At 37.6% G+C, this 26884-nt stretch overlaps 2 protein-coding genes across 2 annotated transcripts; one reads left to right on the top strand and one right to left on the bottom strand.

Moving 5' to 3' along the window:
• The first annotated feature begins 55 nt into the window (after window positions 1–55).
• On the top strand, window positions 56–17064 carry zhx2a (zinc fingers and homeoboxes 2a). Its single transcript, XM_051865785.1, has 3 exons — window positions 56–437; window positions 4073–4170; window positions 14485–17064. Exon 3 carries the CDS (start codon window positions 14640–14642, stop codon window positions 17052–17054), a length of 2415 nt encoding a protein of 804 aa, XP_051721745.1. The 5' UTR covers window positions 56–437; window positions 4073–4170; window positions 14485–14639; the 3' UTR covers window positions 17055–17064.
• A 1487-nt stretch (window positions 17065–18551) lies between these two features.
• On the bottom strand, window positions 18552–26876 carry derl1 (derlin 1). The gene is made up of 8 exons (XM_051865793.1): window positions 26528–26876; window positions 22805–22916; window positions 21742–21806; window positions 21436–21462; window positions 20248–20343; window positions 20100–20152; window positions 19861–19971; window positions 18552–19696 (listed from the first exon to the last, which is right to left on the bottom strand). Exons 1-8 carry the CDS (start codon window positions 26678–26680, stop codon window positions 19552–19554), a joined length of 762 nt encoding a protein of 253 aa, XP_051721753.1. The 5' UTR covers window positions 26681–26876; the 3' UTR covers window positions 18552–19551.
• Window positions 26877–26884: the final 8 nt, after the last annotated feature.

Genomic DNA, 26884 nt, shown 5'->3' with positions numbered 1-26884 from the left:
CAGCCACTGGCCTTCACCAGAGTGCTTAATATTCAATGACCTGTGATCCAAACTCACGCAGGGGACGTCAAAACAACAGTGGTTTAATCATCTCAAAGAAGGAAGCACGGGGCGAAGTCAACTACTGCTCTTGCACTCGAAGCCAGCGCTTGCCATCGGCGATTTTCAAACTTTTGCTTTTAAGAATTCATTCCCAAAGTCGGGATGGAACGGCGTCTTGTATCGTATGCAAATACGTCTGCTGACGTAGTTGATCATGTGGGTTTTGGCGTAGATCCCCCTGTGATCGCCAATTTTTTTCGGCTGTTGTCTTTAGGATTCGGCAGAATCATTACAATCGTACGCTTCTATTGGCTGTACACGTGGAAAAGTACGCAATTTTGGACCCTAGCTGTCAATAACCTCACATCCCAGCGTTTTCCGTTGGTGGTGGGCAGGTAAGAATGGCTGAATTATTTGTGTCGGTTGGGAAATTAGCAAACAAACCTTAAAGTTGCGGGCGTGTTTGAATACACACAATAAGTAGTTGACTGAAACGTGCTGTAAAGTGCTTCTAATGTCAGTTGTTTATTTCAGCTGAACTTAGTTTGCCCAAGGCATATATCGTGGAAAGTGAGCACCAGAATAACCGCATCGACCTGACCCGATAACCTCAGTTTTATCGTTTCCAGCGCTGTGATTTGGTGTGGCTTGCGGAAAGTTTCATAGAATGGTTAAAGTTAAGCGGCAATGGGCGCGAGAACATGTCTACTTCTCTGCTGTCGAAATAAGCAGCAAAATATGGCTACCAATGTCGACATGGCGTTACGTCGGTCCAAGTGATTTTTATTGGAGTCTGTTCTGCCTCAATAAAACCCTCTTTACCATTGTAAGCCACGATAGGAATTCTATTTCAACTAAGAATGGTTAATTCATGCACTTGTATGAAGTGAGCATGGCACACAACTACTTTGATTTCGGTATGGTGTCGTATGATGTAGGCAGTGGTGACGCCTTCTACGACCATACTGCATGGCACACGCATCAGACGCGAGCCACATTGCAGCACTGTGTTCACATCTGTGATAGTTCCCAAAATTGTCGCATCTACACTACTTGAGGGCCATAGCACCCTGTGTACTGCAAATGCATTTCTGAAAGCTGAACATACAAATCAAAAAGTGCCGATCTGAGTTGTTTAAAATTCTCAATATAGCATGCGACTGATGTATCACAAACCACCTCGGCGAATATTCCTATAACGTCTCAGGTGATTCAAGTGTGTAAAACTAACGGCCTACACGTGATATTTGCTTCAGTGTCCAGTCAGGTGGAATTCCAAATTATGTACAGAGACCGATCTCCCATATCTGTCAGTCATCCTTGGCTGTTTACTTATGACCAGCAGGTCTTTCCTACTTTTTCAGGTAGTCTGATGTAGCTGGAAAATCACTTTTAGAGCATTTATAAGGTTTAATGGCTGATTTGAAAAAGAACTAGCAGTTTTACAGCAGTTTTATCAGAGGGTTTTCTTGAGTTTGAATGAAGTTAAATTGAAGAAAGAAGGGCATCTGCATCTTTAGATTTAAGTGGTGCCTCTAAAACATTATATTTAAATAGTTGTTCCTTAAGCTGATCATATTTATTACTCTGCGCGAAATACAGTTTTTACCACATGCTTTCATCATGTCATGGACAGTATATGTTTTATTTCTAAAAAATATCTGTAAAAAAACAAAAATTTACACCGTAAAATACCGTTTTCCACTGAAACAGTAATATAACATAAAAACAATGCAGTCTGGGTAATATTATTTGTCGTTTTCGGCATATTACCCAGAATGCATTGTTTTTACAGTATACTACTTCAGTATATTACAATGCGTTCTGTATATTACAATGCATTCTGGGTAATATTATTTGTCGTTTTCGACATATTGCCCAGAATGCATTGTTTTTAAAGTATATTACTTAAGTATATTGCAATGCGTTCTGTATACAGTCCATTCTGGGTAATATTATTTGTCGTTTTCAACATATTACCCAGAATGTATTGTTTTTACAGTATATTACTTCAGTATATTACAATGCGTTCTGTATATTACAATGCATTCTGGGTAATATTATGTCGTTTTTGACACATTACCCAGAATGCATTGTTTTTAAAGTATATTACTTCAGTATATTACAATGCGTTCTGTATATTAAAATGCATTCTGAGTAATATTATTTGTCGTTTTCAAGAAAGTAGCCTATAGGCCTCTTTTCTTAAAACGACAAATTACCCAGAATGCACTGTGTTTATTATATATTACTATTTCAATGGAAAACGGTATTTTACGGTGTAAATTTGTTTTGGTTTTTTAGTTATTTTTTAGAGTGTACAGCATAATGTCAAATGGGAGAACCACTTTGGTTGCTCTGGTTTATTGATAGTCCTAAATAAGTGATCACTTAGTACTATGTTTTATTATGTTGTTTATTAATCTGAGTAGATATTTGTCTTAACTTTAGAAATTGGCTTAGAACTAAACAAAACATTTTTAATATACACACTATGAGGAAACAGCTATTGTTATATGTTTATAGGTGTTTTTCCCATTGTGCTCACTGAAGGGCATTCTGATACAATTTTATTATCATCACAAGTTTGTTCTGCATCTATGCCATTTTGAAATAACTAAACAATCTAACTCCACCTGGCAAAAATAGACTTGTGTTCACCTTGTGGGCCGTAGTATGGAAACATCTCCCATTACAAAGGTTTATTCATGGAACCAAGACTAAGACAACTTTTGCAAAGTAGTGACCGTTATCATCAAAAGTACAACTCTGTTTGAGTTGCTCTGGCGTAAAATGCGGTTTGTGCCAGGTGACTGGCTGGATTCAAAATGGCTGCCCGCGTTCGTGAGGAGCTGACGTCTTTGAGGAGGTGGTTGCTGCTGCCTCTGCCTCGTAGCTCGTGCTGTCGGTGACTAAGCCGACAGTCGCTGATGTCACAGCCGTGGGCTGGGCTCCTTTGAAAGCTGTGTGTTCTCTGTCGGTGCTGGTGGTGACTCTACTGAAAGCAGAGCCTCTTTGTGAGGGAGTCTGGCCTCACATTGGAGCCAGGTTATTTATTAGTCATCACTACTAAAGCTATTAATTTCCTTCTGTATTCATGTCCTGGAAGAGAGAGTCAGAACTGATGTGTGCTACTTGCTGAAGTTGCAGTTCAAGGCATACTATCTTGCTCTGTTTTCTTATTAGACTACTGCATAATGAGTACAACAATTCATGATTCATCACTATGCATGATCATATTCATGTCATATCTTGCAATCATACTCGTATATGATTATATATTCGAGCATGTTGAGTGGCAGTGAAAGCAGCTGGGCTTCAATGCAGACGGGCCTCAGCATAGCAGATTCTTTCTTGAACTAAAAAAAATAAAACAATCAGTTTGAGAAGGTTGTTTTCCTGACGGGAAGCGTTCAACTTTTTGCAGTCGCTCACTGTTGAGCAGCCACTCTGTTGCCAATATTCTGCCCTACTTTTACAGTCGTGACCCAGCTTTTTGGAGGTGTAGTGGAGAGACTGCATATAACTGTACTGACCATAATATTGAGGAGTAGACTGATAAAAATTTCTAACAAAAGACACAGATGAGTGTTAAAGGTTATTTATTTGCATGTGCAAGTGTTGTTTGATTCAAGCAGCTACATTTTGAAGTCTATATCCTCAGCTGACTTGAACTACATTCACCTTTTGTCTGAGCTGTTGTATAATTTTTAGATCAGCTAAACTGTTATTAAAAAAAAAAAAGTGAAAGATGGTGTTGCTCCGTCAGAGACATGACAGTGTTGAGTTTATGTTCATGCTTGTTAACACTTATCAACCCACTGACCTGTAACTTACAGTATGGAGAAAAGAAAATAAGGGTGTGCAGTCAATAATATCTGTCATGAGGAGTGTCACTCAATCTGTTCTTAGTTTAGAGAGAAAGTTTATTATTTTTGAACCAGTGCCTCTGGGGCCTTTTTTGAAAATGATGGGATTTAGATGAACTTCTAAGATCTAAATAACAATCCAGCTGTTCTTTTTTTTATAGGTGAGAAGAAGCTGGGTAAAAAAGGAGGCAGAGGAGGAAAACTTTTCACATAGGACCTTACAGATATTGTGCTCTAAAGACAAGACCATCATTGACAGGTGGGTCGCTATTTTAAAAAGATTTGTGATGATGAAGATGATACAGTGATATGGAGTCCAAACTGAGCATAACAGGGATGTTTGTACTGCGGCAGTAAACTCATTCATAAAACTTGAATAATTCAGTCAAACTATGTAATTAAATAAGTTTTCATCCTTTAGAGAATTTCATACTTTGAGATAGACAGATAATAGCTTAGGATGTGCTTGTACCAATGAAAGATAAAGTCAGTGAAGATGGTCCATTTTAATGCAAAATTATAACCTCAAAGCTGAAGAATTTACCCCCTCCTCATAACTCTTTCAGGCAGCTCACTTATTTTTCAGTTGTCTGCTTTGTAATGTTTTTCCCACAAAGCTACTAACACTTCTGCATGCCAGATAGCAGTGGTGTAAAGTATTTGAGTAAATGTAATTAGTTATTGACCTTAAGTATCTTAAGTTCAACTTTTCAACTTATTAGCAACTTTTACTCTCGACTACGTTTTTATGTAGTTTATGTATAATTATATGTAATGCAATTACTCATTATGTTTTGTATGGCACCTAACTTTTTCTGCAGCAGTTTATTTCTGCTACAGAATAAGTGATATCGCAATCTACAAGGCATTGAAGGTACTATATCTTGTGCGTTTTGCCCATAGACTGTAAAAAAAGATGGACGATGTACCTTCACTCTCTTCCGTTATAGTGACTGAAGCCGCCAGTGTGCCAATATGGCGCTGACATCTTGAGTCTCGAGTCTGCGTAGTGGTGAACTTGGAGTCCGAGTCGTGTAGTGAGCGCGAAGTTGAGCCGCAATAACAAGGTCCCGCCCACACTCAGAACAACTCATTATGTCCGTGTGAATAAACGGTTATAGAAATGTAGGAATTAAAATTAAAGCTCCAGTCACCTCGCGAAGATCCAGAAAAAAGTCTGCTGATGCCTCAGTGACTACTTCACTCAGAGATGCTGTCAATCTCAGCTGTCAATCTCAGCTGTCAATCATGATGTCACACCCCCATTTTTATAGCATCAAATAACTAACTAAAACCAAACTTTTTAAAAGAATGAGCACTTGAACTAACACCAGCATGATAATAACTGCCTAAAATGACAGAAATTGTCTTTAAAAATTTTTTTTGAAGTGTGATTTGATTGTTTAGTTTGTCTCATGTCCTATTACATTACATGGAGAGGGCGGGGTTTATGACCTATACTGCTTCCAACCACCTGGGGGTGATCGAGACGCTTTGGCTTCACTTTTCAGGACTTGTGGCACACTTGATTTTGCCCTTACTCACCAAAACTTGTCAACAATGCTACTTTGCGCGATTGTGAGTGCATTAGCAGGTTGTTGCCAGTGCAAACCCAACACATCCAGTGCAAGCAGGCTTTGACTAGCGCATTTTACTTAACATCATTTTAATTATCTGTCATATTGAAGAGACCTATTTGAAGGATATTGGTTTGCTTATGCCTTTTTTGAGCACTTGAGCTTAACTGAGACAGTCTGTTGTGTCAACCTTGATTTATTGCAATTTTGAGGTGTTCAGTTTTATTTTGATTTTAGAACATAAATATGATTGCTCTCCTCACAAATCAACTGTTTGTTTTTGTTTTTTTTTGTTTTACTGGCATGCCTCTTGACTAGTAGATCTTTGAGTCTACATTCAGTACGAGTAAAATACTTAAGTACTGTTCAAATCAGATACTCCTTAAGACATTTACTTAAGTAGTATTGGAATTGGTGACTTGTACTGGAGTAATTTTTAGAGATGCACTGATTGCAATTTTCTTGGCCGATTCGTTTTTTTTTTTTTTTTTTGTGTGTGTGATCTGCTGATACCGATTTTTGCCGATTCTGATTTTCTTTCCAAGAACTATAACTGACAGCATATACAGACAAAAAATCTACTTTTCTGCAATGCAAATTTTTTTTTTCATAAAAACAAGTAAAAAGACCATAATAAAATAAGAACACATAAACAAACTTCAAACAACAGCACAAATAAATGCAATAGAATAGAGAGCTATGAAATAAACACACTTTTTCAGGTGGGTATACAAAATATTCAGGTAAGAAATACTACAGAAATTAAAATAATTTAATGTAAAATAACACTGGATAGTCTTCATTGTAAAAATTAAATACAGATTAATGCTTACAATTAGTTACAAAAGCAGAGTGTGATTTTCTTTGTCTTTTGTTCTTTTATTAACCTGACAGCAGCAGGAATATTAGACTGCTGTCACTTTAAGAGTTTATGCAGAAATCCAATATACTGTTACACAACTTGTGTTATCTTTCTTAACTAATTAGGTTCCAAAACTGACTGTTTAACCGAGTGTTTAATACCAAGATGGGCATTTTGACATAATTTGGTGTGGTTTGTGTAAATGTGGTAATTTTGGTAATTGGGCCTCACAAGCTGTTTGAGACTGAGAAGCATATTGTGTGCTCCACTATAATAGATCAGTGGTGTGTGTGCTTTTGGTGTGAGCATGAAACCTGCGGGGAGTATTAAAATTATGGAGATGGTCCTCACTGCAGAACACAAGATCCAGGGGCCGAGGTTGGATCCAGATCCAACTCCTCTCACTTTACATATCCCTAAACCTACCCGTCTCCACCCCCTGGATCTGGATCCAACTTTTCCCACTTTACATATCCCTAAACCTACCCATCTCCGCCCCCTGGATCTTGTGTTCTGCAGTGAGGGGCTACTGAAATTATACACAATACAAGCACTATTTAACCAGAGCGAATGAGACAAGTGAGTGAGAGGAGGCGGGTGTGTGCCACTTCACCTTCGGAGAGAAGAGAGCGAGAATGCGCAGCTGACGCTATTGCCTGTGCCGCTGGCAACCAAACGGACTGGCTCGGAATTGGTAAGACATGAGACTGACCGGCCGTGTCATGGAAAATCGGCCGATTCTGTTCCCTGGCTGGTCAATTGGTGCATGTCTAGTAATTCTCCATGGTATCTGTACTTTTACTCGAGTATGGTTTTCAGGTACTCTTTTCACATCTTCCAGATAGTATGTGTGTGTATATGGTGAATTCAGGGTGATTGGGACATAGATATGGTGAATTCATACCTCACACGCACTCACAAAGAACTCAAAAAGATATGGTTAGATGCAAATGACCTAGAGATCGATATTGAGATTATGACTGATACAGATAAACAATAATTATTTTTGTCTAATAAGCAGTAAATTCCTGATGTAAAAATGTTAAAGACGCGAGACACGAGTGCAACAGCCAAACACGTCCGCCAAACATAAAAATAATAGGAAAAATAGCACAATGGAATGCAAAAACCTGTAAAGAACTACTACTGTATGAAGACAGTCTGAAAGTTGCTGTTATTTTCTGTTTTTATAAAGCATTTGCTGTTAATAATAACCTATTACTGGTGTCATTTATTGCTATTACTTTTTGGCTAAGAAATATTTAGCATTTCTTTCTTTTTATTTTATATTATTTCTGAGTAGGATATGTTTATTATAAGTTTGTACAATATTTGCCTTCATATTTCATGCATATTTTCTGGAAAAATATTTAAATAATTAGTCATTTGTTTTACATTTACACTACTTCAGATGTGGTGCACTTGGAATAGAACTTTTTAAACCGGATTGTTAATAAAGAGATTGTAGTTAAGTTTTTAAGTTGACTAGTTAAACATTAAAAAAAAAAATCGAGATTTTATTTTTTTTGCCATATCGCCTAGCCCTAGTAGAAATATGTTGTGTGCATCCCTAAAAAGAGCTCGTGTCAGCTATGGCATTCATTGCATGACAAGACAATTGTGATTTAATTTCTCGTTCACATCAGCATGTTGGAATGCATTAGATCAGATGAGGAAAGCTATAAACAAAAAGAGACTGGAGTTCATTTGCAGTCAGTTTTCTGCCTCCCAGTTTTCTTCTCATCCCTAAAATGATTGTGTTGGTGTCATTGTGGAGTCACACAGAGCTTTAGATCTTAGTGAGATCTGTGTTATTTAGCCCTCTTGTGTGTTGTGACTCAAACTCACAGATGGATGCCAGCAGTGATCATTGTCCAGTGGTATGAGTCTGGTAAACTAGTTGTCGACCATATCAGAGGCATAGAATCTGCCAAAATGTCTTTTTTGTTGTTGTTGTTGTTGTTGTTGTTTTATAAGGAGTATTTCAAACAAAGCAGAGAAGACAAATGTTGCCATTTATTTCCGAACTGGCAGTTGTTAGTGTTGTATAAATGTTATCAAGTCATCAGATCAGTAGTGGCTCTTTAGAATTATTAAAACCTGTTTAATGTTGTTGAAAGAAAACATTTGCCAATGAGTGTAGTGTAGACACAGTCATGTTAACCAGCCGGTTTAACGTTTTATTTAACAAAGTATTTCATCCAAAGCTCATAGATGTAGTGCTCACACATGACCCTGATCTCTTGATCCTCAGTGTGACCCTTTCCATGAGCATTTCATAACTCTCTGGGAGAGCAGCCATATAAGTTAGTGGTCGGCCACAGAGATTTGGTTTCTTTTGAAGACACTGTATGCTGCTGAGCGGCCAGGCCTTTACAGATGGCTTCAGCAGGAATGTCATGCCCTATGTCTCTGGTTACTTAGTCAAAATTAAGCATGGTTTTCCCTGCAAAACATTGCCCAGTTTCAAACTGATGCACTGTGACTCATAAAAGTCTATTGTTTTGTGTTGTTTTTATTGGTAATTGATTTCAGATCATGTTCTTTTGAATGACATTTTTTTTTTTTTTTTTTTTGGGCCTCTCAGCTCACAGAAACACTTTTTTTTTTAAAGCACAGAGGAAAAGTTCTTTTACAGTAAGAACTTCTAGACATGTTAGACAATAGGTTATTTAAAATGAGATTAACCTAGCATGAAAAGTGTGTGGTTTTAAATGAATCAAATGTCTGTACAAATAGTGATTTAGGCCTTTAACTGTATCCAACAATTAAAAGCATACAACTGTCATTGTCATAATCATAAATTAAAATAATTTAAAGCAAAATCAAAGCTTTTTTTAATCAGTAAATTATTATAATTCATAAATGCATAATATTTAGCTGTATCCCATATTTTGTGTGCAGCCCTGCTATTGCATGATTTGTTTTGGTCCCAAACATATTAGTCCCTACTGAGTAACAGCACAATTTAAGCTGTTGTTTTTTTTTTTTTTTTTTTTTTTTTTACTCTTTCTGAAATTTATTGTTAATTTAATTGATGTTTCATGTTTATGTTGGTTTATTCCATGTTTATTTCTGAAAGAAAAAAAAAACTGTAGATTCGAAAGTCCCACATTTTTGTAACACTGTTTTTTTTTTTCCACAAGGTTAAGCACCCCCTTTCACCAATCGTTTTCTTACTAATTATTGCAACGAGACATTTTTTTTCTTTCTGTTTTCAGTATCAACAAGATGCACATGTTAGCGTTGGTTTTTTAAGTTTATTTTTGCTTCCTCTCAATAAGCATAATTAATGCACCCACTCGTACTGATTCATGAAAAATGTATCAGCATATAGCCTACACAAATATACAAATCTAGAATTTAATAGGATGAATACATTCTCTTAGTGTGGGTTTCACCCCGAAAGAACAGGCTCAGCCAAAAATAGGAATGCGGAACGTTCCTCATCTGGATCTCTGTGGTGAAAATCCCTCCCACCTGCTGCTGGGCCGTTTCCATAGCAACGCATGAGTCCAGCTTTTTCAAGGCCTGTCCCTTGGTACCCCAAAACACTGAAAGCCTGGACACCTACCCAAAGGACTTTGCTCTGAGCTCTGTGTCATTCTCCTACTGTAAAACTACTTCATTCTCACATGCACCCACCTTCATCCTCATTTGGACAAACTATTTATTTTTTTTCTCTCTTAAACAATTTTTAGTTCTTATTACTACAGGCTTGAAATAGGATCTATGGCGCTACTGTTGATTGAATAATATATTGTTCAGCATCAGGTATCAATCCTGCTGTGTTTTCAGAGACCTCATCCTAATATTCAAAAGGAGTCAGTAGTGGCCACATATTGGGTCTAAAATTGTTAAAGGGGGTGTGATCTGTACAAATTACACTCAACACTTTTTGTCAGTATTGTCATGAAAAATAGCACTCAGTGTACATCTGTGCAGTGCTGCAGGCTTCTACAGCCCCATTTGATGAGATTTAAATTAATTCTGCCTCAATCCCAAATTCAGCCCCCCCCCCCACTGTGCTCCACAGTATTAACAGAGCTCAGTCTCCGCCCCTTCACAGCGGCTCCGCAGCAACATCCTCTCCTAGAAACATGCATGTGAACCAATATCTGTTTTGTGACAAACAGTAGTGTTTTACAGAAACTGTAGTTCATGCTGAACACCACTGTCAAAGGTTGTGTTAAAGGTAGTAGTAGAGATTAGGGCTGGGCAGTATGACGATATATATCATTACCACGGTATAAAATGTCTATTGTTAGAGATTTTGCTATATTGTGTGTATATCGTGGTATGTTAATATATTTCACTACACTTCAGAGTGATTAAATTCATGAATGAAAATATAAAGAGCGGGACGTGCTTGATGTTAAAAAGAGTTAGAAGCACAAAAAAGAGGTGCGGTGCTCGTGCTGAACTGGCACACTGCTAAAGTGCACACAGAATGCTGCCTTTCTCAGAAAGCGAATTGGGACGTGCTCGATGTTTAAAAAGTGTTATTTAACACAATAAGCAGTAAAGAACTCAATGCGGTGCATGCGCTGACTGAAAATTCAGTTCTCTTTCACGTCTTATTGCACTTGAATGATCAAATACACACGCAATTGTGTCAGTGTCTGTCGTGTGGAGTATTTATGTAAACACAGCCGGTCATGTCTCAAGTGAAAGTAAACAGTTGGGTGTAAACTGGATGTGTATCAGTATAATGGATCTGTGCGTTTGGTCTTAAAGAGACAGCAGCATAATATACCACTTGCTACTCTGTGTCATTAATGAGATGTAAATGAGAAATAAAACGCCTGTGTATCAGTATATTGGATCCATGATTCCATGCAGCTTTTAAAGTGGCTGCAGCCTAATACTCCTGCTGCACTGCTGTCTGTTTTAATGTTAATCAAACAAAGGACAAAAAATCCCTCACTACTCTTGACCAAATAACTTTTGTAACTATCATAAAGATTAATATATATTTAATTTGTACAATAAAGAATATATTGTACATGCGATTATTTTGTTTCTGTACCTGAAAATTGTTAGACCTACCCAAAAAGCACTGTTTATTTCATATGCATCTTTGTTTTGTTGTATTTATGTAGGCCTGTTGAATGGATCCAATCCATGTTCAGTAAAAGAATTATTTGATGATGCAGCAATAAACTAGCTAGTATACCTTAATGCATGTGTTTTTGAACTTTGCTCATTTAAAACTTGATCAGTTCAATTTAAATCATGATCCATTTGAAAGCTGCAGTCCGTAAGTTTTTCCTCGGTCACCATCTCTGTTCAAAACCTGCAATTGCAGATATTTGTGGAATTATCATCTTTACGTGGGTTGTGCATCGGCACGGCTCCTCAGCGCGGATGAATCTAAATGTTTTGAGGAGAATGTGTGGCTTTCAGTCACTGCACCTGTGGATACTGTACTTCCGAATCACAGATTGTAGTCTTGGAAGTATGACCAAAATAAGAATTTTCACCGGAAAATGTCTTCTGAACTAAGTAAGTAACATGGCTGCCACTTTTGTTCTGATCAACTGAGGCATTACAATAAATCACGCTACCAATGGTCACCTAGCTTAGTGGTTCCCAAACCTGTCCTGAAGGACCCCCAGCACTGCACATTTTGTATGTCGCCCTTATCTGACACACCTACTTCAGGTCTTGTAGTCTTTACTAATGAGCTGATGAGTTGAATCAGGTGTGTTAGATGAGAGAGACATCCAAAATGTGCAGTGCTGGGGGTCCAGAACAGGTTTGGGAACCACTGACTTAGCTCATATCACATCAAACTGTACAAATTATTGTTATTGTTATACTTTGTTCTCAAATTGTTAATGTTAACATGAGCATTGCGTGACTGTGTATTTAGTGTGTATTAGTGTTAGCTGTAAATTTCAATTTCTGTACAGTCTAATCTCCAATTGTCCATTTGTCATACCATACAATCCGCCATCAAAATGATATGTTTAATTATATAAATGATCCGCCACCTACAGCATCCTCACGTGATATAGCCCACTAGCTGGGACTTGTTCTTTATGTAAACAGATGTGACGTAATGACACAAAGACGAACAACGTGCTTGAATTTCCCGTAGAAACCCACCATTACCACCTGAATTAGAAAACATTATTACAAGCTTACCGTTGTGAATCGGGCTAAAGTAAGGAGATAGTTTTGAACACTGGCTGATTATGTACTTGCTCAAAAATTAATTTTGGATAATTTTTAACCAAAAAGTTACAGACAGCAGCTTTAATGACAAAAGTTCAAATAAGAAAGCAAGTGACAAGTATCTGTATTGGACTCGGCCCCCCCAAAAAAATCCTATTGGTGTATTCCTATTTAGTAGTTTTTTTGTTCTAATATTGAGATCCCTTTCAGTAGTCAGCAGACAGTGTCACATAGCTTCATTGAAATTCTAAGGTTGTGAAAAGTGGATATTTATTTATTTTTAATTTGTTTTTATTGTTGTTGTTGTTTTTTTGTCATTTGACTTTAGCACAGTCTTAACCACAAGTGAGACTTGAGGCCAAGTAATGTTTCTTTTTTTCGAATGGCTTTAGATTGAACACTATGTGATCATAACTTACGTGGTCTCATGCTTTCTCATTCTTTATTTGCTGCAAGCCTTTGGCAAAAAAGAGTGTGCATGAGTCCTTTCCTAGTGATTTTCATGAGGTAGTAAATGTACTGACTGGATTAGGTGAATCTTTTTTTCCTCAGTGTAGCTGCTTATACCCTATTTATTATTGTTTGAACAGCAGAACCTCTTTTACCAAAAAAATGATTAAAAATGTTAAAAAATAGATGAAAGGGTTAGATAACCCAAAAATGAAATTTCTGTCATTGATTACTCACCCTCATGTTGTTCTACACCCGTAAGACCTTCGTTCATCTTCGGAACACAAATTAAGATATTTTTGATGAAATCAGAGAGGTTTTATTAAAATAGTCAACGTGACTACAGTGGTATTCATTCCGAAGATGAACGAAGGTCTTACGGGTGTGGAACGACATGAGGGTGAGTAATTAATGACAGAAATGTCATTTTTGGGTGAACTAACCCTTTAAAAACGTTTTTTTAATTGTCTTTCATTATGTGTCCATAAAAGCTGTTTGCATAACAATTAAATGTCAAAAGTTTGGTTGTTCTTTTTTTGCCCTTAGCACAGTTTTCTCAAAGAAGAAAAAAAAGAATAGCAAGGGTTACATTATACTCATGCTCTCACAGAGTGGAGGCTGTGATATGAGATGCTCAGGGTCCCATCCATATTTAATTAGTCTCCAATGTACTGATATCTGCTGAGGGCACCACAGGCCTGAGGAAGGCTATTATTGGACTGGATAAGTTCGGCCTAGCACAGGATGTTTTTGCCCCTCCCATTTGGACTCACCATCATATTGCTGATGACTCTAATTTCATACACAGCACTAGGGTGTGTGTCTAAATGCTTTCATGCAGGAGCCTTAACGCTATAGCTCAAATTTTAATGAAGTGAATGATTTTTACACTAAATCAAACAGTTAAAAAGCTGATACCTTTTGTGTTGATAGACATCCATCTAATCACATTTTAATGACAAACATATAGATTTGTAAGTCTTTATTGTTCAGCTGTTATTTTAGGAACCTTAAACTGCATTATCACATGAAGTGTCTAAAGGCAGTCGCACACTAGATGCGACAGACACACAACATGCAGTATCCTAAAATCAAAACTGATGTTTTTTTTTTTTTCTGTGAATCTTTGTACACGGCAGCTGATGTTCGGCATCTATCGCCGATATGACTTTGGGGACTGCTCAAAATTATTCTGTGCAATTCAAGTTTTTCAAATTCGACCGTATACAAAATATATATATAAAAAAAAAAAAAATCTTGGCAAGGAACATGTATTGTAGGCTAGGCAATACCTTGTTTATAGCCAATGTTTCATTAACAAGTTTATCTATTTGTAGTTTGACAGCTTGAATAAAGCCTACTTATAGAGAATCTTTGTCTCGTGTCTGACCTCTTTAAGCACCCCAGTGATTGTTATACATATATTTCATACCTAGATTATACCTTAATTCTAATGCATGATAATCTGTCCTGCTTAATTTGTATCTTTTCTTGTTTTAAATAGACTCTGTGGTCTGGGATGAAGTCTCATGAAGTCTTCCATTGGAGCTGACATTCACAGTCAGCTGAATCATCCTTTACCGATCCTCCACCAGACAAAGACCTGCCCATTGCTCATCACCAGAGTCCCCCTGCACTGTACCGTCTTACTCCCTGACCATGGCTAGTCGAAGAAAGTCTACAACTCCCTGCATGATCCGACCGGATGACTTGGTGACTGCAGACGATCCAGAAGATATGGATTCTTGTGTGGATGGTACAGAAGAGAATGGATCATCACATGTGTCTTCTAGTGAGGACTGGACAGATAGGAAGAGTTCTGTGAACTCTATGCAGGAAGCAACAGAGCTGGAGAAACCTGAAGTGAAAACACGACCACAGAGGAAACTCCAGGGAGGCTACGAGTGCAAATACTGTCCCTTTTCCACACAAAACCTCAACGAGTTCAAAGACCATGTTGATTCCAACCACCCCAATGTTATACTCAACCCACTTTACTTGTGTGCGGTATGCAACTTCAACACAAAAAAGTTTGATTCTTTGACAGAACACAATGAGAAATGCCATCCCGGGGAGAGCAACTTCAAGTTCAAGAGAATCAAACTAAACAGTCAGACCATTCTAGAACAGACAATCGAAGGTTCAAACTGTGCAGTCATCTATGATACAACCAGCCCTCAGTCAGGAGAGGACTTTACTGCTTTTCCTTCAAGCAAATCCACTACTGTTAAGCTGGGCAAGTCCAAAGCAGACAGTTTACGGTTGCAAGATGATAGTCCGCTGGACAAACTCGCTCAAGATCTCCCGAAAAAGCAAATTACTGCAGTGAATGTGAATGGGACTGTGATAATCCCAGATGCAACTCTTAAAGACGGCCTCTCTCATATAATGCCATCCCTGCAACGCCCACCTAACTACAACTTAGTACCAAAAATCGCCGTCCCCTTGAACACTTCAAAATACAACCCCTCATTAGATGGCAACTTGACCCTCATCACCTCCTTCAACAAGTTTCCATACCCTACTCAAGCAGAGCTCTCTTGGCTCACTGCAGCCTCCAAACACCCCGAAGAACAAATTAAAGTGTGGTTCACTACCCAACGGCTAAAACAAGGTATCAGCTGGTCTCCTGAGGAAGTTGAGGAAGCACGAAAGAAAATGTTCAATGGAACGATTCAGCCTGTTCAACAAGCATTCACTGTCTTACCTGCTCAGTTAGCTCAGTCCACTAAAGCTTCACAGCCCCTTATCCAGACCGTCCCTTGCCATGTCCTTGGACAATCTGGCCTAGTGTTGGCACCAGTTGCCAATGGCTCAAATGCGACCAGTTCTCCTCTCGCACTAACAGTCGCAAATCAAATAGCACAGGGTGTCAAGAGGCCCCACACAGCACCACTGGTTGCCCCAGAGATAAAGAGGCCTTCAATAATCCAGTCCGTTCAGAGTACTCCGAAATCTGTCTCTCCGACACCAAGTCTTTCTTCAGATTGTGAGAAAACCCCTGATCAGATCAGAGAGCTGACCACAAGCTATGCTCAGTGCCAGTTTCCTGATGATGAAGAAGTGTATCGTCTCATTGAGACGACTGGCCTCTCCTGGGGAGAGATCAAAAAATGGTTCAGCGATCAGCGCCATGGAAACCATAAGGCAGTGCAACAGATTAAAACAGACTTCTCTTCAAAGGACAGCCAACCACATAAGCCTGTCGCCACACAGTTTCCACTACTAGAGAGAGTTAAAGGCAAATCCTCTGAGCAAATGAAAAAGTTAGAGGAGAGTTTCCAAAGGACTAGCTTTCCGACCCAGGCTGAGATAGAGCACCTTGTGGCGGACACCAGGCTCTCCAAAAACGAAATCGATTGCTGGTTTACGGAGCGTCGTGCACTACGTGACAACCTAGAGCAAGCCTTGCTCAACTCGATGGGCTCGAAAAGGCTGGAGCATCACCTTCAAAGGGGGACATTGAATGGAGTCCATGAGCAGGACAGCAGAGTCAGGGACTCACCTCTTCCCATTCTCACATCCTCAGTGTGTCCAGAGGCCATTGATGGCAAGTCTCTCTGCCTTCTTAAAGACGTGTTTGCACAAACCCAGTGGCCCTCACCGGAGGAGTACAGCCAACTAGAAATCCAAACAGGGCTAGCTCGTACAGAAATTGTCCGCTGGTTTAAGGACAACAGATCTGCTCTGAAGAATGGAACTTTGGATTGGATGGAGCAATTTCAAAGTCTTAGCAACAAAAGACCGAATGGACAAAACAGCTTGTTGATCACGGATCAGACACAGAGCGTCCTACAAAGGCACTTTCAAGAGGCAAAGGTACAAAAAGGGGAGGGTTTTGAGAAGCTTGCAGAGCAGCCAAAACTAACCAACCAGGACATAGTAGAATGGTTCACCAGTAAACTGGGCCACAACATGCCTGATATCAGCAAGAGCAAGGAACATGGACAGGCAAGTGTAGATGGTAAGAGGTGGGTTTCCTTGGCAGCTGACATTGACAGCAAAGACTATGATGCACAGAAAGTGCCACGAGACCTTGAAGTGCTGTCAGCAGAACACAGAGTGACGGGATGAAGTTGTAAAGGTAATAGTCTTATTTTATTTTAACTAGCTGGTTGAAGTTTTGAATGAAGAAGGAGCAAGAGAGTTGCTTTCCCAGAGTAATAGCTGCTTCTCGTGATAATGTAGCAGATGTGGCTGCAAGACACCCAGGATGTCGGCAGTCTGTAATTTAGCCTTTAGAAAAACAGCTTAGCAGTGAGCGAGAGAGCAGAACCCAAATTTTGTGCAAGTTGGAAAGGGGGCAGTGAGTCAATTTTCTGTTTTCTTTCAAGCCTCCATCCATAATTTATGTGAGTCAAGTGGCATTTGTTGCTTGTTCTCTTGCAGAAGAAAACGGGCTGCTATGACTGAACTAGATGGGCCTGATGATTAAGGAATGACCTTTGTCGTCGTGTATGGAACCAATGATCTCATATCTGGACTCTGAAGTTATCAGAGACAAGATGGACTGGGAGCATCTGTGAAACACTGTCCGGAGTGACCATGGAGTGCCAAAGTTTGACTGCTTTGTTGTTATGTGTTTGTTTTTTTTAAAAGGGCCCTTGTAAATATTTTTTCTGTACTTCAACAGATTTGTAAAATTTTTTGGAGATGAGACTTTTGTTACATTTATAATAGGAGTCCCAAGACATTTCCCTTGACCCTTATAATGGAATGTTCAATCATTTTTGTGAGGACACAACCAACCCACCTGCTGGTGAAGCTGTTATAAAACACAGTGTGGTCCATGATGGCACTTAATATTTCAAGTGGACACACACACACAAGCGGTGCTTCAATAAAAACCATCTCATTCCAAAAAACGAGGTGAAATTATGGACTTTTCTTTGGACCATAAACACATTGCCTGCACTCTCATATTGTACCTTATCGCCAAGGGGACAGAGCCACATGGTGGACATAATCAAAACGGAAATCAATACAATACAGTGATGCACAGCACATGTTTATTTGTAGTCATAGGCTAATTTTTGGCAATATTACAGTAACTGCAAAATTATACTTATCATGTTGGCTTTTCCTGGTATCCAAGGCATAGTTCCATTTTTCCACTACTCAGCTGTGAACTGCTTTCAGCTCGCTTAAGTGTATTTCTTTTTCCTGCTGCTGCTTTAGTGTCATGTTCAGACATGTATCAGGAATACTGTACTGCTACCAAGAATCCTGCTTGCTCTTTATAAGAACCAGTCTGCTGTAATTCAATAAAACACAAATGATTGAATGCCTGTTCTGAGTTTCATTGTTTACACAACAGCAGCTTTGCCAGAGTAAAAATTCAAACAGCTGCTAATTTTCTTACAGCAAGTCGCCATTCAGGGTGCTGCAAAATTTAAATGCAACTTTAAGGCGCCTGTATCCTGAGTGTGTCCCTCAAGACACTGTGAAATCAATGTACTCAAATTAGTGAGCACAGTTGCTGTTTATTTGTAGCATCAGTAACTGAAAAAGAACTCAATGAAATGGCAATAATGAAGCATTAGAAATGTAAACTGAACATTTTAGTAAAGCTTGTAGTTTAGAACAGTAGTAAATTTTATTTGACAAGGATTTTTGGCAAAATCACCATGTATAATTTTAACACAAAGGTATTGGGATTTTGTAAAGCACCTTTATCAAAACAATGTGTTGAGGGGCATAATATTAAATCAATGTGTCATTTAGTGCATACTAAATCAAATATGATAACCACTGAAAGCCCATAAATATAACTTTCAGTGTGTAAATAATTATAAAACTGTTTTCTTTCTAGTCTCTGGATAATGTTTGCGAATCATTAAAACATTCAATTTCTGAAAATGTTCAGACTGTGTGTGTGTATGTATCACAGAATAACTTAGTTTGGAACAACAGTAATGTGTGAAAAATGCATGGCAGTTTTACTATAAATGGACTGATAAACTACAAGGCTGGCATCTAAATGTATAAAAACAAACAGACTGAAATATGCACAGCACTTTCATCTGCATGTTCTGATTCTGATTGGTAATTCAGTTAATTCACAAATGTAAAGCATAAGCAATGCTTAAAAAAACGTAATAAATTTAGACAAATGAGTTGATTTAAAAAAAAAAAAAAAAAAAATTTAGATTTAAAGTCCATGACCATTCCTAAACAACCATGCTACAGACAACTGACACTGAACAGTTCATAGAGAAATTAATCAGCTACATTTGACTGAGCAAGTAACATGAAGCCTGTCTACGTTGAATGATGTGGTCATATTATGGGAAACACAATCAAAGTCCCCTGAATTTCCTACATTTACACCAACTCTGCTACAGCACATATTTTTTCAGAGTTTCTGTACACACTGTGAAACTCAATAACAGTGTGATATGACATTGAGAGTAAGAGGAAAACGTAACGCTGGGAAAGAGCCCCCGTCACTTTTCCTTGTGGGTCAGAAGAAAAGCAACACAAATGAACCCCAAAACATATAAAATCCATATTCTGCAGCATTGATGTTAGAAGTTTCTGTATTTATCCATTGACGCAAGAGTCATAGGCTTCAGTCGTCCCCCAGCCGAAAGCCTTGACCCCAGTTATGGCGCCCACCACCGCCGCCTCCCGCCTGCTCTTGGGGTACAGGTCTCCTGCTTGGAGGAACGCCGAATCCAGACACCCCTCCTCGTCGATTTGGGAACATCTGGTATCTGAGGGAAAAAAAGCATCATAAGATCATTTTAAGGCTTTTCAACCCTTATCACTTTTATTCACCTATGGATTCATAAGTTAAATATTTTATAAACAGACACTTTATTTATACCAGTATTGCTCGACTCATAATTGAGGCCAGCTGTGCAGCCAATAAACTCACAGGAACTGCGGGGTGGACAAGAAGGACCTGCCACCCAGGTCCATAGGGTATTTGAACATCAGAAAGAAGTAGAGGTGGCCAACCAAGTTCCCAATCAGCTCATTGACAACACTGAAGGGAAAAAAAGGGTTATTGTTAGGATAATTATTATGCGACTGTGATGACTCATTGTTATGCAACATCTACATCAAATGACTGATATTTAAACATGAATGTGTGTGGGGGAAAAAGATTCTTACGAGCCACCAATGATATAGTTGAATCCCAGAATTACCCAAGGAAGATAACAAGCCTGTGTGAGTGCGAAAATTAACAGGTTTTAGTGTGGAGCATCAAAACACACATCAGTACTTCATATAAAACATACTATAGTAATGTATTGAATACCTTGAATCTGGTGCCGAACCAGAAAGATACAACCGTGTCACGATTTAGCTGAGCCCAGACATACAGAACAGACATGATCAAAGGGATCATCAGGAGCTGCAAAATACAAGGAACCCGATATTCATGATCAAATGAATGAGGAAATTAAAAATTAATACAACGTAATAGAATTTCTCTCACACAACATTGATAAAAAACGCTTTTAAGTGTAATGCAACGGTCCCCTAAACAATTAATATGTTACATTAAAAAGCTTAATTAACTCCATGGGAATTCCAGGAGTGTGGAAGAATGGTGATAGATCACGAATGCTTGTCATTCGATAAAGTAGCAGGTTTTTAGAAAGGCAAAAATATTTTTAAATGTATTCATTTAATGATCATTTAAACATTATAAAATGTTTTTTAGGCAATTTAATGATTAAAAGATTATGTAAGGGAGGCAGGGGGTATTTATTTGCATTTTCTTCCATAACTGGCTACTCCAAATCTACTCCAAATCTTCTTTTGGTATAAGAAACATATGGCCATAGTACCATAACCGAAGTTTAGTACAAGTTGTTAAGGGTGTTAATATTGCCCCATACACTTTAAGAAAAATGTTTACATATTAAGAGAATACACTATCGTTCAAAATTTGGGGTCACTAAGTTTATATATATATATATGACTCTTTTCAATATTGATAACAATAATACATGTTTCTTAAGAAGCAAATCAGCAATAATGCTGAAAATTCAGCTTTGACATCACAGGGATAAATTACATTTTATAATACTTGAAATAAAAACAAACAAACAGATATTTTAAATTGTAACAGTATTTCACAATATTACTGTATTTCTGATCAAATAAAGGCAGCCTTGGTGAGCATAAGAAATTTCAAATCTTACCAACCCCAAACTTTTAAATGGTAGTACATACTAAAAATATTATTTAAAAAAGATAATATTACACTCAATATCAAATAAGATTGCTTTTAATTTTTATTTTAACTACTAGCATGAAATTTCCCTGATGTAACAGCAAGTCTAGAGTGTTAGCATCTGTGATTCATATCAACTTTTAACCGACAACCCAGCAAAAAAAATAAATAAATAAAAAACAAATAATACAGTTTAAATTCAAAGGTATCAAAACTTTAAACTGGTAAAAAAAAAAAAGAAAAAAAAAAAAAAGGCATACTAACCTGCATGTCCATCATTAAACCCGTTATCTGAATTATAAATGTTAAAGGGAAATGCACATGCCTCCTTGCTGTGTTGTATAGCATAAAAAACATCCTAAAAGAATATCAAATCATTTAACGCAATATATTAAAATGCTGAATTCAGCATGCCACATTCACTGACTGAACTCATTTACAGTTAATGTGAGTATGTGCTACACTGATGCAAATCATTTTATGACATTGAATAATATTTGTGCTGCACTGAATGACACATTTAATCTTTTAAAATATTACAGTATAGTGTGCACAGAGCAGAAAGGATACAACAATGCAAATCCAGTTGAAAAGAAGCATGAACAAGTAGTCTGCTGGTCTTCCATCAAAAGCTCCTGTGAAAGGGAGAAGAGATGATGATTAGTATGGAATGTCACTTCTCAACATTTCATTTACTCTCATTAAAGGTGCACTCACTTTTTTTTCCTGATTAAAAAAAAAAAAGTTTTACATATAAAGAATAATATTACTGAAAACTGTATTTAAAATGAATTGAAGATGAAGACTCCAGTCATTTCAGAAGCCTAATAAAAGCCATTTTATTTTACGTGGAATGAGTCGCCACAAAGGGGGCGCCATTTTGAAATACCATGAACAGCTAAAATGTTCTTCCTTTATTCTGGTAATCCCCCTTCATTCATGTAATTAATCATGACTATGAATAAAGAAATTTTTCAACAACATCAGTAAGTGAAAACTTTTGTGTGACGCTGTTAGTATAAAAAAGCTGTTTACACCAAGAATGATAACTATATTAGCATCCAAATCAATTGATTATAACATCTAGTTATTATAAGCGTGTGCTGCGGTCATATCTGCTACTTTAGTTCTTTACAGTCAGTTGAATTCTGATTGGCAGGGGAAGTTTGGCAGTCAGTGTTTTTATTGTTCATCAGATCGAAAAAAAATCATTCTGAAAGCAATTCCAACAATATTTTTTCCCCTGTGACATTATAGTTGTGGACTTTTTTTTTTTACATTTAGAACAATTTTTAAAGGGTGATAACTATAATTTTAACTATAAGGTTTCAATAATCGTACTAATTCTATGAGAATAGGAAGTCCACACCACACCACAGCTGTTACGATAACGACACAGAGGAACTATTTTTTTGGAATCACTTCCAGAACATTTTTTCCAGAAAACATTTACTGCCAATCAGAATCCATCCAACTTTAAAAAGCATGAGCATTTAAAGCTGCAGACGACATAACTGTGGTTAAGATGGCTGCCGAATCGACCAGCGGAACTTAGACAAAAAATACTATGTGCACGTTTCAGTCCAGTCAGATGTTATTCTTATTAAAAAAGATTTAAGGACACACAAGCTACCTGTTTCAAGCCTCGTGGAGTACTGGTAGAGGAAATACAAATTAACCAAGTAGAGAAAACCTGTCCCTGGGCCAACTGGGAAATACAATGTTGCAGATAATGGTCTCCATATCTGTTGAGAGAGCACAGAAAAATGATTAGTGATTTGACGCAGATCACCAGTGGAGATGCCCATTGATTCTGGCCTATTAAAACAGATGTATCAAAGTAGTCATTGACCATCTCCTTTAAAAAATAGCTAGACGTAAGACACTTAAACTGAAGTAGAAGTATAGAAAACCAACAGGCAGTGAGAATATTCAGCAGGCACAATTTGTATGCAGTCACCAGCATTGCCTGAAAGTTATGGTAAAACAGAGTGGCTACCATGCTTGCACAGCAGATTCGATTCATTATCCATGTGCCTGAGCACGACTGTAGCTATTACACCAGACATCTCGCTCTGAGAGGAACAGACACTCATCTGGTCTGTTATCAAGATCTGTTCTGTAATTCCCAGGCGAGAAAAACTGGGTCAGTAAACAACAAACACACATCCCTGCACAAATTTTTTAAAACTCTCCGGTGTTTAATTTTCTCTCAACATGCACACGTTATCCCTCTCTATAGTCTCCGGCTGTCTCATCCTCCTCCCTTTCCCTGTATCCCTCCCTCACTTCTAGTGCTTTCTCTCCTCCCTCCGGCTCACAGAAACTCTGAGCTAGCAGGGTTTTTCGGTCTGGGGGACTGTGAATCCGCTGAACAGCAATGCTTTGATGTTGGCGTCTGAAGCGGCTCTGCAGTAGCCAGGCAGTCCAACGGCCCCCTCGCGCACTGCAGCATAAATCACGCCAGCTCACTTGTGTGGAGAGGTGACCTCTGTGCACTGCAGCACAGAGAAAAGTGGGTTAAAAAGCACAGCAGGATTGGTATGCCGCGAGAGGACGGGGAGAGGTTGATTTGGCCGCTTCTCAACAGCTAAATGGTTCCTTCACAAGACAAATGTGCCAATGTGATCACCGGTTTACTGTGACAAAAAGATTTGTGTTGCCCTTGGCTTGGCGATATATACTCTTTAAAGCTTATATATCTGCCCTATAATCCAGAAGAAACCTGTACTAACAGGATGGTCATGATTTGTTAGCCAGTAGTAAGCAGACAGGAATTGTATCCTACATAGCAGCATGTTCATACACAAGGACTGTATAAATCACATAAACACTATATGAATAGGAGCTCAATGTCTAAGTACCTAAATAAATTACAACTAAAATTGCAGCTACAAAAATGAATAAGAAGTTTATTAGTCATTAGCAGAGGTCAAATTACTCTGTGCCTGAATTTCAGGTGAATCACTCACAAAAAGATGTCATGGGAAACAGATGAAAAGCAATATTGATGCCATTTACATTAGCCAATAACTGTCAGTAAAAACTCACTGTGACATGTGATGTACGCTAAATGCCACAAAAATTACTAGATAGTGTGATGTGGGTTTCCAGATATTCCACATTATAAAATAACCTTAAGGGGGCTTTTCTTCTTAAGGAATAGTGCATTATCCTGCGACACAGTTTGCATGACTGCTTTTAAAATGGGGATTTTCAATCTTTTAGATTTCACAGATTTTTTGTGTCCATATGGTTTAATTAAATTTAAAAGGGTTAAAATTTCAAAATAAATTAGCAAATTACTTGTATATGTTGTCTTTTTTGAGGACCAAGTCTGTTTTAATTCATTTTGAGAGAATATTTGGAGGATGATTGCGAAAATGTCAATGTGGTGTAACCGTAAAAACTTCACACCAAATAATTGATCTTGTTTAAAAAAGGTGAAATTCTCAAAAAAAAAAAAAAAAAACCAACACACTTGAAAATAGTTCCAAATAGTAGGTTAGTTTATATTACATCTTTAATCAGCATCATAAACTAGAGATATTTGACTAAATTGGCCCCTATAACAGAAAGGCTTGTAATAGGAGTCAAATGGTGTAACTGGTTACACCATTTGACATTTCAATTTAAAATCAAATTTGATATCATGGACACCTATGTAAGCACATGACCTTGGAGGGAATATTTTAAAAAGTTAATACTCATGTCACATGGTCTTCTTGCACAATCTGAACAAAATGGCTCCTTGAAAGGTGGTTACACCGCCTTAACACTTCAGGAATTTGACTCGACTCACATGATTCCCCAAATTAATTATAATATCCAGAACAATGGTGTTCCATTTACTTTTATTTACTGACAATTATTATTGAGAATTTATTTATTGAGAATTTCACCTTTTTTAAACAAGATCAATTATTTGGTACGAAGTTACACCACATTGATGTTTTTGCAATCATCCCCCAAATATTCTCTCAAAATGAATTAAAACCAGAAATTTTTGACTCTGTCTTCAAAAAAGAGAATGTATGCAAGTAATTTGCAAATTTATTTTGAATTTGTAACCCTTTTAAATTTAACTAAACCATATGGACACACAAAAAAAATATCGTCACGTCATTGACCCCTATACATTTTCATGTATAAAGTTCCAACTTATACTGGGAAAATTTAGATTATAAATGTGTAAAATATTATTTAAAAAAAAAAATGTAATGTTTTTTTCCCTACTCACTATAGTACTGCACTGTTAAATGTAGTATTTGTTTATTTTAATTAAATAGTTCTTTCATTAAACTATTTTTTAATCAATATTATATTTATTTAGTTTCATCCTATTTTTTAACACCATTTTACTCTAAACTTTTCCACAGACCCAGTCTTACAAACATTCATCACGTTGTTTTACACTTTTAGCCCATAAACAAATAGCTTTGCGCCACCTGGTGGAAACTAAAAGTATAAATATTATATTTCTGATGATTGAGTCACCATGACTAATTATATATATTTTTACATATTTACAAGCTTAATATCTTACAGTTTCGGCATACTGTCAGAATCAGGCATTAGAAAAGCCGACCTCCACAATGTGGAAAATATAACACCATTATTTATATTATATTCTATGTCGCAAAACTCAAATATTTTCTAATTAGATATAGTAAATAAGGTTAAAATATTTGGCATCACAGTAAGAAGAAGTACTTGTCAAAGAGAACAAAATTATAATTCGGCAGTCTTCTTGTCCCGGAAGTAGTCTCCAGACGCGTACTCAACTGTCATTGGTTGAGCACAGACCAGGTTGGGACGCGTTTAATGTTACGGTTTTTTGTTTTCTGTGGGTGCGCAACTTTTAAATCAAACGGCGTTTTCTGCCTTTCAACACTATAATATAGCTCCAGTTTAACAATTCTAATGGTAACTGACAGATAGAGAGTGGGATTAAATATGTTGGGATCTTACCGATGCACATGTAACCCATGTGTTACGGTTTTGTCATCTCTTATCATTCAATTTCTGCATAATCATTCAACATCGCATGAATTAACTATTCGTATTCGTTTCGACAACATTCAAGCTTCCTAAAGTACAACTAAATATTATAACACAAAAACATATAATTCAGGCAATCATGAGTTGTGTTTGCACAACCAGACTTTACAGTCAGCATTATAGACTGATCAACAAACTGTCAATCATAATCATCAGTAACAGTTTACTACAGTTCTCCTGTACTTAGCCCATGTGTGGGCATCTGTATAACGTTACTTCAGATGAGGCCTACAAGGCCTTGTCATCGCTGCGGTTGTCTAAAGTCTCTGTACTGTTTAATTTAATCTAAACTTACCTGGAATTTATGAAAGAATGACTCCGGCCATAGCACAAGATACATAGGACTGATTAATCCCAGCTTTCCTATTAGCGGAACAGCAATTGAGCCAGCAAACCAGTAACGGGTGATGAAAGGGATGTTTTTAAACCAGTCCCCGATATCTGACATCTTGCCATAAGATTAAAGACGCTGAAGATGCTCTGTCGATTCCCCGCCGATGCAGGTTTGGAAAACGAGCAGGTGCAACAAACGAATTTGAGATCACAACGCAGAAATGCTGTTTCAGTCTTCTTCTATTTTGGTTACCCTGGTGTACGCAACTCCTTCCCCGTTTAGTTTACATGACGTGGCCGCGTACAGCGTCCTTGTTGC

The sequence above is a fragment of the Ctenopharyngodon idella genome, chromosome 16 (genome assembly GCF_019924925.1).
Source record: "Ctenopharyngodon idella isolate HZGC_01 chromosome 16, HZGC01, whole genome shotgun sequence".
NCBI classification, from domain to species: Eukaryota; Metazoa; Chordata; class Actinopteri; order Cypriniformes; family Xenocyprididae; genus Ctenopharyngodon; species Ctenopharyngodon idella.
Note: the sequence above shows the minus strand (reverse complement) of the source record. Positions and strands in the feature narration are given on the sequence as shown.